Below are 17,105 nucleotides of genomic sequence, written 5' to 3'. Positions count from 1 at the left end.
CTATCCAAAGGCCAAGGGCAAGAGGCCCTTAGAAATGCTAGATACAGCAGGTACTCGACCACTGAGCTATGCCTCAGCACTTGAATAAAATGCACGGGAGGCCCACTGTGGAAATCGGCATGGAGGTTCCTCAAAAGACGAGGCATGGAACCACCCTATAACCCAGCTACATCGTGCCTGTTTATCCTAAAGCATAAAGTCCTCTCTGTAGTGATACATGCAGACCCAGATTTATAGCAGCACAATTCACAATAGCTTATGGGACCGCTGATTTATGAATAGACAAAGAAAATGTGGCATATGGTATGTATACACGATGGAGTTTCATTCAGTCATAAAGAATGAAATGATGTCGTTTGCAGGAAAATGGATGGAACTCGAGAAAGTTACCTTAACTGAAAAAAGTCAAAATCAGAAAGTCAAGGGTCATATGTTTTCTGTCATATGTGGGGTCTCATGAAAATCCAGGGGAGAGCAATAGAGTAGAGGAAAGGGGCCAGGGAGAGGAAGGGAAAGGGGAAATACTGGGGAATGATATTGGCCAAATTATATTGCTGTATTGTGTGCATGTATGAGTAACAACTAATCCCACCATTGCATGCAACTATAATGCACCAGTTTAAAAAAAAAAAATAGGACAAAAGATTTAGAGGAGGGCATTGTTTTGGACTGAGCTCCTGTAGTAGGCCTCAACAGATAAAACCAAAATGGAGTCGCTCATGCTAAGGTGTTGTGTTTTTTGTGTATGTGTTTGTGGTGATGGGGGAGGGGGGAGTGGGTTACTGGGGTTTGAACTCACAGGCACTCAACCACTGAGCCACATCCCCTGCCTGCCCTAGTTAGTATTTTACTTAGAGACCGAGTGTCACTGAGTTGCTTAGTGCCTCGCTTTTGCTGAGGCTGACTTTGAACTCAAGATCCTCCTGTCTCAGCCTCCCAAGCCTCTGGGATTATAGGCGTGTGCCACCGTTCCTGATTCATGGCTAAGGTTTTGACCTTCTGAGAAATCAGAAGAGGACAACCAATCCTTAAACAGGTCAGTTTTAGTTAGGTTAAGCAAGTTCCCTCTGCTTTAACCCTTACAAGGAAAGGAATTTGAGTAACCTGATGTTAAACTGATCTTTGTGTGTATTACGAGGAATTGAACCCAGGGCTGTGTGCATGCTAGGCAAATGCTCTATGATTCAGCTATTTCTCCAACCCTTAATCTGCTGATGTCTTATTTTTGCTCCAGCCATCTGATAAAAATCAACTCTTCTGCCAAGTCTAATAGAATATGATGTAGCCTAATTCACAAATTGCTAATAAAAGCCAGTGTGAAGTTGGGTATGTACTCCCCACTACTCAGGAGGCTGAGGTAGGAGATTGCAAGTTCAAGGTCAACCTGGGCAATTTAGTTAGACCCTATCTCAAAAAAAATAATAATAAAATAAAGAGGGCTGGGATATGGCTCAGCAATAGAGCATTTGCCTAACACGTGCAAGGTCCTGGGTTCAACTCCCAGCACTACAAAAAAAAAAAAAAATAAGAGCCAATTTGATCTTTAAGCTAAATATGTTGTTAATGTTGCCTCTGTGCATGTGGGGGAGGGGAGAGGGTGCTGGGGATCGAACCCAGGGCCTTGTGCATTCACTGTACCACTGAACTACATCCCCAGCCCAGCGTTACCTGTCTGGTGGTATCTGACCTTCCGCTGAGAACTTCCACTAGCTTGCAGGAACGGCTTAGGGTACAGTGCTAAAAATACCTGGCATATCTATATGGAGATGGGACAGTGAAAAGCTTTGCAACAGTCAAAATGCTTCCTGTGTACTGAAGCAACCCTCCCTGAGAGTCTTTGCCTGTCTTTGACTAAAGAATTTAACAACTCTGTAAATGGCAGAAAATTGATAGCAATGTTACCAGGGTTCATAGACCAGAGGCCTGACTCTGGGGGTCCCAGTGAATCAGGTCCAGCTACTCACCCCAGAAACCAAACAGAAAAAGTAATGGAGAAAGTCAGGAAAGGAACTTAATCAATGTAGGTATACCAGGAAGACAGGAGGGATCAAGTGGTATCAGCCCTGTCTTCAGGGCTGCTGATGTGAATTTCAGGTTTCTCTGTTGTTTATTTTGGACCAGGGATTGAACCCAAGGTCACTTAACCACCAAACCACATCCCCAGACCTTTTTTATGTTTTGAGACAGGGTCTCACTAAGTCCTTAGGACCTTGCTAATTGCTAAGCCTGGTCTCCAATTTGTGATCCTTCTGTCTCAGCCTCCCAAGTCTCTGGGATTACAGGCATGTACCACCCTGAGCTTCAGGTTTAAAAAGGGGAAGGGTTAGAGGAGAGTGTGAGAGGTGTGTGTCATTAAGTAGTCTTGGTCAAAATGTGGTCTGGTTGAGCCAGATGTGGTGGCCCACATCTGTAATCCTGATGACTCCTGTGACTGAGGCAGGAGTACCAAATATTCAAAGCCAGCCTCAGCAATTTAGCGAGGCCCTCAGCAACCTAGTGAGACCCTGTCTCAAAATAAAAAATGAGTCTCAGTGGTTAAGCACCCCTGGGTTCCATCCCCAGTACCAAAAGAAAAACAAAAACAAAAACAAAACCAGTGGTCTGGGTGACCATATTCTTAGATCTGGTCCTGTGAAGGGCCATGATTGCTTGCTTCCACGGTGCACAGCCTCAGTTTCTGTCTTGTGGTGTTTGCTTATGCTTAGGGGCATTCTTGTCATGGGGTGAGGTGCCTACAAGGCTGCTGTTCCTGGAAGGTTTAGGGCAATGACTAGGGACTCTTAGGTGTCCTCCAGGAGTCTGGAATAGGACACTGTAAAAGCTGGCAGTTGACAATCCGTTTGTTTTCAGGTCCCTGCAAATCTTCAAAGTGCTTTAGCTATTCGACCCTGGTGCCTTCAACCTTGGTGGGGGACAAGAAAGATTTCCCTCATTTGGGGCCAACCAGCCTTGTATTACAAGTTTTTAGAAAGACCCTCAAGGTTTTAACATGTCTACAGGCAGGAGCTGAGCAGGAATCTGACCCAAAGTTTAAGGTAATAAAGGACATAGATGCACCCTGGGAGCTGACGTGCCAGGCTTCACCCTGCTTGAGTTCCCACTAAAAGCCAGTTTCACTTCCCCTGGTGAACAGTCAGTGGGTTTAGCAAAAGCACCCTCCAAATCCCTGTTGTGGAAATGCAAATAATTCTCTTTGGGGTTCCAAACACATCCAACGGAAATAAGACTGTTAGAAGTAGATATGACACTCTAAAATAATCCTTTTTTTAAGTACTGGGGATTGAGCCCAGGGGTGCTTAACCATTGAACCACATGGTCATGGGTCTCTGGAGAGGGGGAAAGGAACTCGGGAACAGCAGGGTTTGATGGCAAACCTGAGAGAAATGATCTTCAGCACAAGCCAAAGGCTCAGACAGAGGTTGATTTAGGAAGCAGATACATTCAAGGGAGAAAGGGGACAGCCTCTGGAGTAAGCAGCAGCCCTGCTTTGGCCTGGGGGTGCAACATTTGTACAAGGGCTGCCTCTGAACAGACTCGAGGTGGATGTAGGGTGGAGTTGCACAATTTCACGCCAGTGTTCCCTGTGCTTGGGTATTTCCCTCATTTACAAGGGCATGAGCCAAGGGCATGTTGCTCAAGATTTACAACTGCTTTCTGTATCTCAGTTTATCAGCATTTCCTTTAAGATTCAGTATTTCTTTTTATCCTAAATCCCTATCTCAACATTTCCAACCCTTTTATTTTGAGACAGGCCTTGCTAAATTACTTAGGACCTACGTTGCTGAGGCTGGCCTCAAACTTGCTTGCGATTCTCCTGCCCCAGCCTCCCGTGTAGCTGAGATTACTGGTATGAGCCACCAGGCCCACCTGCAGGACTGAAATGTATGTCCCTAGCATATTTCGAACTGGTTATTTGGAGAAATTGCATACATGGTACCCTTTTTTTTTTGTATTGGGGATTGAACCCAAGGTTGCTTAACCACTGAGCCACATCCCCAGTCCTTTTTGTGTTTTATTTTGAGACAGGGTCTCACTGAGTTGCTGAGACTGGCTTTGAACTCAAGATCCTCCTGCCTCAGCCTCCAGAGCTGGGATTACAGGTATGTATGTGCCACAGTGCTCGGCAGTTTTTTTTTTTTTCTTTTTTTGCGGTGCTGGGGATCAAACCCAAGGCCTTGTGCTTTGAAGGCAAGCACTCTACCGACTGAGCTATTTCCCCAGCCCTGCCCCGCAGCTTTTAACATCTTAATGAGTTTTAAAAAATCCTTGATATTTTCATGATGTATTTGTAAGGTTTTTCATTTGTACTTTAACATTTCTCATTCCTCCCCCTCTACCACCACTAGGAAGCACAAAGGCAAAGTTTTAAATCTACATATGAACTGCTGATGGCCCAAGTTTCTGTAGGATGATGTAATAGGAAGCTGCCCCACCGCGCTTCTGAATTTTAGCTGAGATCAGGTGAAGGAAGCTACCCTAGAGCTTAGGTAAAGAAGAGGTTTGAGTAACAAGATCAAGACAACCTCTAGCTGCCATTCAATTCCCTTCCTATACCTGCTCTGCCAGGAGGCAGGAAGGTTGGGGCCTGGACATCAGTGCTGGAGGCCGCCTCCCCTGGAGATGGGGACAGCTCCCTTGCCCAATCAAGATCCATCTGGAACTGGTGGGGCCTGACATTCAGAGTCACATCTTAGTTATACTTCCTCCCCATCCCCAGCAGAGCCACTTCATCTGTCTGCCAAGGAGAGAAGTGGAATGAAGGACAAGTTCTCAGGAAGTTACACCAGAAACTTGAGGTCAAGAAACCAGGGTTCTCCAGGCATCCTGGCACATGCCTGTAATCCTAGAGGCTCAGGAGGCTGAGGCAGGAGGATCACAAGTTCAAAGCCAGCCTCAGCAATTTAACAAGACCCTAAGCAACTCAGCGAGGCCCTGTCTCTAAGTTAAATACAGAATAGGGCTGGGGATGTGGCTCAGTGGTAAAGTACCCCTGAGTTCAATCCCCAGTACCAAAAAAAAAGTCCCCAGTGTGTCCTGGGAACAGTAGTCACAGAACAGTTCTAATACATGCTGGACTCCTAGGGACACATGAAAGCCAATCCCCACTGTAACCCTGAAGGAAAGAACCTGTACACAACACACCTAAACAGGGCCATGCTAGGCAGAGAAGGGGACGCTGGCAGGGGCAGGATGGAGTGGATTGTATAATCAGACATGAGATAGGAATTTGGAGATATAAAGTTGAGTCTCAAAAGAGAAGTGCCCACGAACCACTGAGATGTAAAACAAGCCACTCCTGAGCAGCCTGGCCCACCTGGGTTCATGCACTTGACCTTTTTCCTTGTCTACAAGAATTAGCACAAGGGCATTGAGCCAGCACTGGAAAAGCTGGTGTGGAATTGTGTGCAACCCTGCTGGAGTTCAGTGTTAGTGCTAAGGTCCCTCTAACCACCTCCACGCCAGCCAAGTGTTTGCTTTCTTTCCATTGGAGGCAGACCCTCATTCTCCCTTGAATGTGTATTTATTTACCCCCAAAGACATTTTTGGTACCAGGGATTGAACCCAGGGTCACTTAACCCCTAAACCACATCCCCAGCCCCTTTTAGTGTTTTAATTTTGCAGTGCTGGGGATTGAATGCAGGGCCTTGTACATGCGAGGCAAGCACTCTCCCAACTGAGCTATATCCCCACCCCGCCTAGTGTTTTATTTTTAGATAGGGACTTAGTGAGACCCCAAGGCACTGCTAAATTGCTGAGGTTGTTTTAGAACAACCTCCTGCCTCAGCCTCCCAAGTTGCTGGGATTACAGGCATGTACCACCCCGCCCTGCTTGTCCAAGACATCTCTCAATGGCCTGCATTTCTTTTTTTTTTGTACTGGGGATCGAACTCAGGGCCTTGTGATTACGAGGCAAGCACTCTACCAGCTGAGCTATCTTCCCAGCCCGCCTGCATTTCTTTTTAAGAATATTTTTGTAGTTGTTGGACCTTCATTTTACTTATTTTTATGTGGTGCTGAGGATCGAACCCAGGGCCTCCCACATGCCAGGCGAGTGCTCTACCTCTGAGCCCCAGCCCCCTGCCCTTCTCTTGAAGGTTTATCTACCTTCCTGAGTAGACCTGTGTCTGACTAGCACATGCTGAAATCCTTTTGGCACACCAAGGATGCCACTTGCCCAGAGCCGAGGTTCCCCCACTCTGGGAACTCCTCAGGGACAATCTGACTCCAACCTGGGCACCTGTTCTGCTAAGTCCACCCTCACACAGCCCTTTCTACAGGAGGTCGCCCGCCCTGCTAGAATTAACAGGAAGCCAGGCCTGGGGCCTAGGAGCCTTCTCCCCACCTCCAGGCCATGCTCACCATGCACACCGCTGGCCCTGCCAGCTCCGGCCTGCAGCAGCCTGCTCATCCTGCAGACCCCTCCCCTGCGCTCTGCTGAAGGCGGTGGTCCTCCGGGTTATCCCGCACCTGCCTCCCCTGTGGCGCCTTGGGGATTTGCTCTAAGAACACAACCTCCAGGAAGCACCCCCCCAGCCTCCTACCCCTGTTCAGACCAGAGGCTGCGGCCTACCTCCCAGTTGCAGATCCCTGGCCACTGCACTTGAGGGGAAATTCTTTGTAGTGCTGGGGAAATGGAACCCAGGGCCTGGCACATACCAGCCTTCATTTCCTCCTGCAGGTTGAACCCAAAGATGTTTTAACACTGAGCCACATCCCCAGCCCTTATGGGGACAACCAGACCCTAAGAAACTTTGGAAGACCCTAAATTAAGGCTGGCCTCCAATTTCCTATCCTCCTGCCTCAGCCTCTTGAGTAACTAGGATTATCTGGGGCACTGTACTCAGTTCCAAGTCACCACATTTGAACTCCTGCCTTTGAGGCCCCAGGCCAAAGATGAAGAGCCTGGAGGCCCTTTCAGTGTCCTCTGGCTCCCAATGGTGTCCAACAGCCCCATCTAGCAGGTACCAGGCCCACTTTGCCCATAAGGGCTCCTGGTGCACAGCAGTAGCCAGCAAAGCTGGGATGCTCTAGGGACAGTGACCTCTACCCACTGAGAAGGTGAAAGGCTTGGGAATGCCACCTGGCCATGACAAGTGCGCACCTTGAACACTCAATATGGACAATGGTCATCACCCCAGGCCAGGCAGGAAGCTGAGCACTGACCACCCTGGGGACCTAGTCATCCCTGGCTTCCTGGCATCTGACATTTGGATACAGCTCTTTGCCTGCTACCCTTTAGCTAAGGGGAATAAGAAGTCTCCTTCCAGGATGGGGCTGTTGCTCAGTGGTTAGAGCGCTTGCCTAGCATGTGAGGCACTGGGTTCAATCCTCAGCACCACATAAGGATCTAGCAATATATTTAAGAAATATTTTTTAAAAAAGTCTCCTTCCTTCCATGTCCTCACCCTTGGAGTTGCAGTTCTGGTACCATGGATCTGAGATTCTTTCCTAGAAGACAGGATGGCTGGGTCGACCCTGTTCTTGGTCCCCCACAGCTTCTATTTTGGAATTCTTAGAGTCCAATTGTATATAGTTGCCACTGGAAAAGTGGGACCTGTACCCTGGAAGGCCACATGACCCCAATCCAGGAAGATACAGGTCTTCCCAAAGCAGCCTGGCCTCCTGGCTGTCTAGACAGGCATCCACTTAACGTGACGGTCCTGCCTGAGGACTTGTGCTATTGGACAGCCCGCCCTGCCCCTGGCAGCCACTGCCAACCCTGATGCCCATCTGTAGCCAGGCCACCACATCCAGAGCTGGCTTTTTATTAAGAAGTGAACACAGGGTGGGAAGCGGTGTGGCACCTCCTGGCAAGGCCCAGGACAACAGCAGCCAGGGTCAGAAACGCCACCACAGCCAGGCCCAGGCCCAGGGCCACGGAGGCCTGGGCAGGAACACTCCAGCCCTCAACCCCACGGTCCGCCTTCCCCAGGAAGATCAGTGGGCCCACGGTGACGTCCGCTTCTTCTGTCACTGCGAAAGGAACGGGACACCTGGAGGTCACTTTGGTCCCTAACCAGGAATCAAGCTGTGGATTTTGCTGCCTCCATAAGCTGAACTAGATTTGCCACTAACAGCTGTGGTTATTCTATCAACATGTCCTAGGGGTTCTCCTGGGGCAACAGCAGAGCTGTTCCAGAGCTCTGGAAGGCACTGAGCCCCTTCAGCCTCCTGTATGAGGCTTGAAGCCACATCCCCTGAATCAACAGCCTTAATGGGGGACAAGGAAGAATATTACCCCAAAGTCACAGGTGGCCTAGGACATGAGGCGGACGACCCAACCCCAGTGGCTGGTCCATGACGTACCATGTCTACGGTTTCGAGAAGCGGACTTGGGCCCCTGACTCATGACAGGGGGCTGCCTCCTGTAGCCCGGAAACCCACAGTCCCCCGTCCTGCAGCAGTTGCAGATGTGGGCGGGGCCTTCCACCGGCAGCCAGCTGAGGAGAGAAGACAAGCAGCTCAGAGTCCTTGCCAAGAGTACACTGGGGGTAGCAGACACCAGGGGTCTCCGCTTAGGTTCCTGCCCAGTGGCATGGTCTGATCTCCTCACCTGTTGGAGGACTTGTTGAAAGAACAGGCTTTGTTGAGTTGGTCTGGGGCTTGGTGAACAGGAGTGACCTTCAGATGGCAGGTGATGTATATCTGAAAGACAGCACCAGTGTCTTTGACAAACTGGTTCTCGTAAAGCCCTTAGCCCTTTTAGGGATGGGGGAGATGAGCTTCCATCCTTCAGTTTACCCCAAAGTTGCAGACGGAGTAGCACATCTCGTTCTCGGCGGGAACCATCATTTACCACGGATCCTTTCCCACTTATTCTCCATCACTTGGCATACCAAGCCCTGGGCTCACGAGGTCAGCTTCAGGGATGACAAAGGATCTAGCATCGCTAGAGCCCCTGAACCAGGGTTGGGTTGTGGCTCAGTGGTAGAGTGCATGCCTAGCACGTGCAAGGCACTGGGTTCAATCCTCAGCACTACTAAGGCATCAAGTCCATCTACAACTAAAAACATTTAACAAAAGCAGCCCCCCACCCAGTTCCAGGTGACCAAGGCAGGCAGTAGACACCTTTCTAGCAGGCAGCTTAGCTGGCTCTTAAGACTGCCACCTGTCACTTGACTGGTTGACAAACTACTCTTAGGAATGAATGTAGTCACTGGGTGTTGCCCCTTTTTGGGGAGGGGGTACCAGGGATTGCACTCAGGGACACTCAGTCACTGAGTGACATCCCCAATCTTTTATATTTTATTTAGAGACAGGGTCTCAGTTGCTTGGTGCCTTGCTTTTGCCGAGGCTGGCTTTGAACTCGAGATCCTCCTGCCTCAGCCTCCTGTGCTGCTGGGATTACAGGCATGCACTACTGCATTCAGTTGCCCAACTTTTCAGCAGAGGAAAGTGGTTTCTCTGATCCCAGGTGTTTGGACAGAGGTCTCTTGGGCTAGTTTCTCTAGAGAGTGCGAACAGACACAAGTTTTCTGGTTATATCCTTGGTCATATATTTTTCCCTGCACAGTACTGGGGACTGAACCCAGGCCTCACACGTGCTAGGCAACTGCTCTACCACCAAGCTACATCCCCAGCCCAGTTAGCATGTCTATCTGTCCTATGTCAGTATCCCCAAGCATCTCTATGGTGATAGAACTAGGCTAGTGCCCTGCCTAGATCTAGCCTAGCCCCAGGCTGACCTGCCACTTAATCCCTCTAGTAAAATAAGTTCTGCTGCTGGGAGCTGAGGGAACTAGCTCCCTGTGAGCTGCTCAGAGGCTGATACCCCTGCCTAGCACCTGGGCTGGGGGGCCTTTGTGGTCCAGCCTGGTCGGGGGTGTTTTGGCCAAGCCAGGGCTCAGTGCAACCCTGGGTCACCCCAGGTTAGGGTTCCCCCTGCACATTCTAGGCAGGGTTCCGACACCATCCTGTGCAATTCTGGAGCAACATGGGGATTGTGCCATCTTCTAGCTGAAGACATATGCAGAGCCACAAGCCTTGGCCACCACCTAGTGGCCAAGTGCACCTCCAGGGAAACCACCTCAAACAAAGTCAGACCTTTTCAGGAACCAGGATGTGTTTCTGGCTGCCAGCCTATCCATCTGTCCAGGAAGAGGAACTGCTTTTGTCCTTAGTGTCCCCCTGACAATTTCTTCTAGTGCAAACTAGAGCCCGAGATCCCCAGCTGGTTCCCCTATAGTTCTTCTGAGACAGGTTCTTGCTAAATGGTTAGATCTCCCACCTCCACATTCCCAGTGGCTGGGAATACAGGTATGCGCTGCTGTGTCTAGCTAGCCCCTTTTACAGCTCTCGTACCAGGGACTGAACCCAAGGGCACTTAGCCACATGGCCAGCCCTCTGTTTAGGAGGCAGGGCCTCGCCGAGTTGTTCATGGCCTCCCTAAATTCCTGAGGCTGGCTTTGAACTCGTGATCCTCCTGCCTCAGCCTCCTAAGCCGCTGGGATTACAGATGCATGCCACGGTGCCCAGCCCCTTACAGCTCTTAAAGTTGTTCCTTCTCCCTTGTGCCTTGGGCCACTGCCTGAGCCATGCCTTCCACCTTTGAGGTTGAGCCTGCCCAAGTCTCAGGCTCCTTCTACGGATCTACATGGTCTTCTGATCTTAAAGCAACACCTACCAGCTCAGTTCGCACCCCTGCAGCTGGCCAGCACCTGGACCAAGGCTCATCTTCACCCTCCATCCCCTGGGCCATGTCTGCTGTCTACTGCAACCAGGCTCTTCTACCCTGGGACCCGCAAGGTCACCGATCTCAGCCAGTACCCTTTGGCCACCTGTTTTTTCTCCAGTCCCATTTCAACCCAGTACCTGCCACAGAGCTTCAGGCCATCTCGGCACCTCGGATTCCAGCCTCACCTGTCATCTACCCATCTGTAGCAGGCAGTTTCCCTTCTCACAGCAAGGTTGCTAGCAGCCATGGTCAACTTGCATTTTGTCCCTTGACACTGTCCAGAGGGGCCCATCTCAGGGGTTTGTAAACTTGGCTGCTTACTAGGATCACCCAAAAGCTGGGGTTGTGGCTCAGTGGTAGAATGCTCGCCTAGCACGTAAGGCACTGGGTTAGATCCTCAGTACCACATAAAGCTGCTTTTACTTTTTTTTGTTTATTTTTTTTTGGTGCTGGGGATCAAACTCTGGGCCTTGTGCTTGCAAGGCAAGCACTCTACAGACTGAGCTATCTCCCCAGCCCCATAAAGGTGCTTTTAAAAAAAAGATTAAGTGTTGTTTGAGCTGGGTGCCCTGGTGCACGCCTATAATCCCAGCAGGTCAGAAGGATCACGAGTTCAAAGCCAGCTTCAGCAAAAGCAAGGTGCTGAACTCAATGAGACCCTGTCTAAATGAGATAGAAAATAGGGCTGGGGAGATAGCTCAGTTGGTAGCCCTGAGTTTGATCCCCAGTACCACAAACAAAAAGAAAATAGGGCTGGGGATGTGACTCAGTGTCTAAGCCCTCTGGGTTCAATCCCTGGTACCAAAAAATGCTAATGGTAAAAACCTAGAAGGCAAGCATGCGTTTGTAGAAAAACTTCCTGTGTTTTAAGGCTTTCATTAGAAGTTGGTAAAAACCCCACCTAGTTACCTGAAAATGCAGGATATCTTTGTGGATATTGAACCCAGGGCTTTGTACATATTAACATCTTTACCATGTAGCTATAGCCCCAGCCCAGGCATGGGTATTTTTATGATATCTCCAAGTGATCAGTGGAGAAGCAGCATAAAAACAAAAAAACCCACAAGCCACTTTCCGGAGCTGGGAATGTAACTCAGTGGTAGAGCACTAACCTGACTTCTAGTAAGTTCAGTTTCAATCCCTGGCACCTTTAGAAAACCCTACTTTAACCGCTTTTCCCTGACCAGCTATTCCAGGCTTCCCATCCCCCACTCCCATATCCGGGAACTGGTTTCAAAGCAACTTGATTTAATTGTTGGAGTCCACAGTGCCCTGTAGCTTCACCTGAGCTTCCTGCACCATCCTCCCTGTCCTGGCTACAGGGTCAGGTCTCACCTCCCCTTCCTCTACATCCCTTTGTTTTCTTTTCCAACTTGGTAGTTGGCAAGGTAGGGTGCTTGGACCAGCAGGGTCGACATTCCTGTGAAAATTACTAGGAATAGAAATTCTAAGCTCCAGCCTTGATTCGCCAAGTCCCAGGGGCTACCCGGCAGAGCTCACAAAGCTTTGCTCCTGAAGCAGCAACACCTTCACTCAACGGATCACCCTCTGGGTACTGGCCCCACAGTCTGGTTACCAGGTCCAGTAGTTATTGGTTTATATTTGGGCTGTCAGCTAGACCACCTGGGTCCCTGTTCTAGTTTTTTCTATTTCTAGGATCCCGACTCTTCAATCTTGCACGGATTTTCTACTTATGGGTTTGTGTTGCTCAGGCCTAGATGAGGCTGTGGGCATTAGCGAGGCCCTAGAGATTTAGATACTGGTACAGAGACAGCTATAAGTCATTTGCTTAAGGAGACGCCAGTGAGGGACATCAGGAGGTTGTATTTTGATACCTGGGATTGAACCCAGGGGTGCTCCACCACTGAGCCACATCCTCAGCCCTTTTGAATTTTAGAGACAGGGCCTTACTGAGTTGTAGAGGCTGCCCTGAACACAGGATCCTCCTGCCTCAGCCGCCACAGCTATTGGGATTACAGGCCTGCACCACCATGCCTGGCCACCAGGAGGCTATTAAGCATGACCCAGAGTTCGATCTTGTTCTCGTCAACTTTAAGATGCTATTACCGTGTTTCTGGAGTCGTTGACGAAGTGGAACACATCCACGGTGAACCGGAGAACATCTGGCTCAGACCTGGGGGCTTGGAATGCAGAAGAGCCACCGGAAAGACCATCCACGAGGCAACTTGGAAGGGAACAAGGGAATGGTGTCAGGCTGGGGAAGCTGGCTGCTGGCCTTCTTGTGACCAAGACCCCCTGGGAAGGCAGCCCAGGCCTCACCCGTGGAAGTCCACGATGCTGTGACGAGGGGAGGCATTCTGGTCCGGCGTAGGTGTGGCCACACAGTGGTCCACGAACAGCTGCAGCGGTGGGTGGCTGCCGGTGTGGACTTTGGCCCAGAGATAGGCCGTGTCTCCCAGGTAGAAGGTGGGGGACGACTTTTCAGCGGCCCAGTTCTCTGGAGGACACAGCCAGGAGCTAGAGGCTGCCCAGAGGTCCCCTCCCAGCTCCGCTAGCTCCCTACCCCGGCTTACCCTCCATCAGGTGCAGAGAGAAAATCAGCTTCTTCTCTGAGGACACCGTGGTCCTGAAGGGCACCCAGGTGGGCAAGATGGCCTGGCTGCTCACATTGCCCTGCCTGGGAGAACGATCTCAGCTGCCCACACGTGTCCTAGGGCACGCCCCCTTCAGGGCCCACAGCAATGGGGGTGTCCGATTTCTCCATGGCAATGTCCTCAGTGGTGCCTCATGCAGGCAGCTAGACCAAGGTTCCCAAAGCCTAAGCCTGTCCCTAAATCCTCCTGAACATCTACACCCAAGATCAGGCCCCAGCCTTGTCTGTACAGACCTGGCCACCCTCACCTCCTACTTTGGTGGCAAAATTCATAGGCACATGGTTCATGCTACGGGTAGCTGGCGACAGTCAGGCCTCTAATGCCAGTTAGGGGCTCCGACTCAACTTAAGGCACCCTGCACCCACCAGGTCGAGGACAGTAACCACAGCTGCAGGTACTTTTCCCCTCTTGAAGCCACCTGCAAACTGCTGCCAACAAGCCAAGCCACTTGCCAACAGCACTCCAAACCCAGGGGGCCCAATCGGCCTGTCCCACACTGACCTGGGGTAGCGGCACTCAATGGGAACCTCCACGCGGTTTGTCCTCACGATGGACAGGTTTCCCATGGGACGGGGGTCATGGAGCAGGAAGGTGCTGTACACCAGGGCATCGTCCGTCACCTGGAGCAAAGGTGGGGTGTTCATCAACCAGCATCACCTGGCCCAGGCAGGTCTGGCCCTCATGAGGGGACAGGGAGAGCAGCCCACGGGGGTGGAATCAACCAGGAGGGACTGCGCAGCTGTGGTTCTGCTTCCTAGGCTTTCCCCAACACCCCTGCAGGTGTCTGCATCAGCTGCCCAGTGACCTTGGGGTACACACACTGCTTCTCCCCTCAGGGCTGGGAGTGCTGCTTTTTGGCAGTCGGTCCTGGGGGTTGAACCCAGGGCTATTATAGCACTGGTTTGCACTTGTGATCCTCCTGCCTCAGCCTCCCTGAATTGCTGAGATTGCAAGCAAGCGCCACAGTGCTGGGCCAATCTTCAGCACTTCGATCACCTTCCCCTCTTATCTGGGGACCACTTCACAGAAGTGGAAAAAGGTGCAGTGGTCTCCGGAGGTGGGAGGAGACCAAGCAGGCCCTGCAGGGCCCTTTGCTCCTCCCACTACACTGCCAGAGGAGGAGCCTGCCTAGAGAGGAGATCCCTGGTTCTTCAGCTGCCCCCACCCCAGACCTTCAAGTCAGTTCTGAATCTCCATCTGCAAGTGCCCCAGACAGGGCCAGCAGCATGGTTTGTGAAGGCCCTCGTTCGAGAGTTGATCTCAGGGCGGAGCATTACACTGAGTCAAGGCCTGTAGGACTTGGAGGATGTGCACCTGCGAGTCCAGTCCCCAGTGCCAGGTGAACCCCATCAGGCAGGAAGGGAAACACTGGCAAAGGAAGTAGCTGCCAGGCTTTGCTGGAGTCACCTGGGACTTGGATGCTCATGGCTGCCTCCCATGCCGGTTCTGATTTAGTCTGGGGTGCAACCTGGACAGAGTTTTTAGAAGCTCTCTAGGTTATTCCAGAATTTGGGACTAAGCCAGACTAATTCTTCCAAAAACTCCTGCAGCTCTGGCACACACCTGTAACCCCAGCAACTCGGGAGGCTGAGGCAGGAGGATCACAAGTTTGAGGCCAGCCTCATTGACTTAGTGAGGCCCTAAGCAATTGAGGCTTTGTCTCAAAATTTTTATAAAAGGCTAAAGGATGGAGCTCAGTGGTAAAGTGCCCCCGGGCTCATTCCTTAGTACATAAAACCACCAACTGCTGCAGCTCTGGTCCCCAGGAAGACAAGGACAGCGAGTCCTTGAGATTCCTTAGGGATCACACTTAAGAGCTCTGCCTATAGAAGTCCAGGAGCTGAAGCTCCCCAGCCAAGGAGAGTCCAGGGTCATGTGAGTAGGAACAGGGGGGCGGAGAGGACCAGCCTCCCAAGGACTAACAGCAGTAGGTCCAGAGGAGTTAGGACTATCTGGGGAGCTGTGTCCCTCCCTGCCTTGCTGAGTGTACACTTGCCCCCTGCCGTAGGAGTGGGGGATGGCCTGGGCTACCTGAGGTCTCTTTCTATACCTGCGTCCCATGTTAAGCCTCGCTGCTTGGACTTGCCCACAGGAACCAGTTAAGTCTTCAACAGACAATTACGATGCACCTGTCCTGTGACACTTTTTGATAACAGGGATTACACGTAGGCACTCGACCATGGAGCCACATCCCCAGCCCTATTTCGTATTTTATTTAGAGACAGGGTCTCACTGAGCTGCTTAGGGCCTAAGTTGCTGAGGTCGGCTTTGAACTCCTTATCCTCCTGCCTCAGCCTCTCAAACCACTGCGATTATAGGCATGTGCTGCTGCGCCTGGTCCCAAGACAATTCAAAGCTTCAAGCCATCAAACAGGAGTGAAACAAGCCAAAATCTGCCCCTCTTAACCCTGCATCCCAGTGATTACTTCATTTTTTTTGAGGGGGGGTGGTACCAGGGATCGGACCCAGGGCTGTTTAGCCAGTGAGCCACATCCCCAGCCCTTTGTTTTTTATTTTGAGACAGGGCCTCGCTAAGTTGCTGAGCTTGGTCTTAAACTTGAGATCCTCCTGCCTCAACCTCCCCAGTTGCTGGTCTTACAGGCCTGTGTCCCCACACCCCCCTACTTCCAAGCTTTCTGAAGTCAGTCTCTCTCTTCCCAATACGTTTTTAATGCCCCTGACCAGTTCCTGGACTACCCACAGGGTTATCCTCCCCTTTCCCTGTTCTGTGTTGGGTCCATCACCCCTGCGTCCCTTCTGTGGGTAGATCTGGTCATAAATCCTCAGAAGGACTCAGAGCAGGGTGCCTGGCCTGGTCCAGAGGTCACTGCAATGTGGACTACCCCACCTCCCCGGTTTCAGGCGCCAGAGCCAGGAGCCCCCCACTGCTCCACACCCACAATGCCCGGGCTCAGCTCAGCTGCTTCACCTCGCCACCCACAAGGGAGAGGTCACTCCATACTGCAACCAGGCTCTCCACGAGCCACTTCCTGTGTCCCCCCCAGGGCCAGGGGGCCCAGCCTCACCTGCACACCGTTACCACACTCATGCAGGCCAGCCTCAAACCTGACCACATCCTCGGTGCCCCTGGAGAACAGCGGCGGGCAGCCCTCCGGGCCCAGGGTGAGATCAGCAGGTTGGATTAGCTTCCCGGTGCCAAAAAGGTCTCTGCTGACCGTGACCACCAGCTGCGCTTCCAGACACTCCACTTCCACGGGGGATGCAGGCAGCATCGGAGGGCGGGTCCCGCCCAACAGGGGCCAGAGCAGTGGCGGGGAGCACACCCCGGTGCCCCCGCAGAGCAGAAAGCAGATGAAGAGCCCGTAGCTCAGCCCCATGGCGCCGACTGATCCCTCCTGCAGCGTAGTGGGCAGTGGCCACCTGGCCATCTTATACCCCTGGTTGGAGGCACTTCCACCTGTGCTCCATCTGCCTCCCTCCCCACCTCCAGGCAGGCCCCTGCGGGCAAGTGATCCCCAGAGCAGAAGCATCGGCAACAGCTGGGGTCTTGTTGGGTCTTAGGGCCTTCAGCCCTCCCCTAGAGGGACCGACACTCGGGATCTGGTTTGTAGCTGGGACCCCAAGTGGTTCCTATTTACGTTAAAGTCCTAATCCTCACCCCTTCCCTGCCCCCCGCCACCCAACTGGAACTGTGCTGTCTCTGATCTCAGGAAGGAGCTGAGGGTCTGTGGGAAGACAGAAGCAGTGCCCAAATTGAAGTGGGGGTTAGATCAGAGACAGCGGGGAGCTCGCGGCTGGCAAGGGTGGCAAGGGTGCAAACAGGATTCAATTAGGAGACAAGAGGAGGCCCGTGG

General features: G+C 51.7%; 1 protein-coding gene across 1 annotated transcript; it reads right to left on the bottom strand.

The window, feature by feature from the left end:
• Window positions 1–7,768: 7,768 nt before the first annotated feature.
• Zp3 (zona pellucida glycoprotein 3) lies at window positions 7,769–16,628 on the bottom strand. Its single transcript, XM_047534235.1, has 8 exons — window positions 16,317–16,628; window positions 13,792–13,910; window positions 13,210–13,313; window positions 12,956–13,133; window positions 12,743–12,860; window positions 8,555–8,646; window positions 8,308–8,441; window positions 7,769–7,974 (listed from the first exon to the last, which is right to left on the bottom strand). Exons 1-8 carry the CDS (start codon window positions 16,626–16,628, stop codon window positions 7,769–7,771), a joined length of 1,263 nt encoding a protein of 420 aa, XP_047390191.1.
• Between the last annotated feature and the right edge of the window lie 477 nt (window positions 16,629–17,105).

Source organism: Sciurus carolinensis, chromosome 18 (assembly GCF_902686445.1).
Source record: "Sciurus carolinensis chromosome 18, mSciCar1.2, whole genome shotgun sequence".
Classification (NCBI taxonomy): Eukaryota; Metazoa; Chordata; class Mammalia; order Rodentia; family Sciuridae; genus Sciurus; species Sciurus carolinensis.
Note: the sequence above shows the minus strand (reverse complement) of the source record. Positions and strands in the feature narration are given on the sequence as shown.

Excerpts from the sequence above, each read along its gene's own strand:
- Zp3 (XM_047534235.1), bottom strand. The coding sequence starts at position 16,628 with ATGGGGCTGAGCTACGGGCTCTTCATCTGCTTTCTGCTCTGCGGGGGC. Across the intron at positions 12,861-12,955 it reads AGCATCGTGGACTTCCACGG|TTGCCTCGTGGATGGTCTTT; the intron begins GTGAGGCCTGGG and ends TTCCCTTCCAAG. Across the intron at positions 7,975-8,307 it reads TTCTCGAAACCGTAGACATG|TGACAGAAGAAGCGGACGTC; the intron begins GTACGTCATGGA and ends TTCCTTTCGCAG.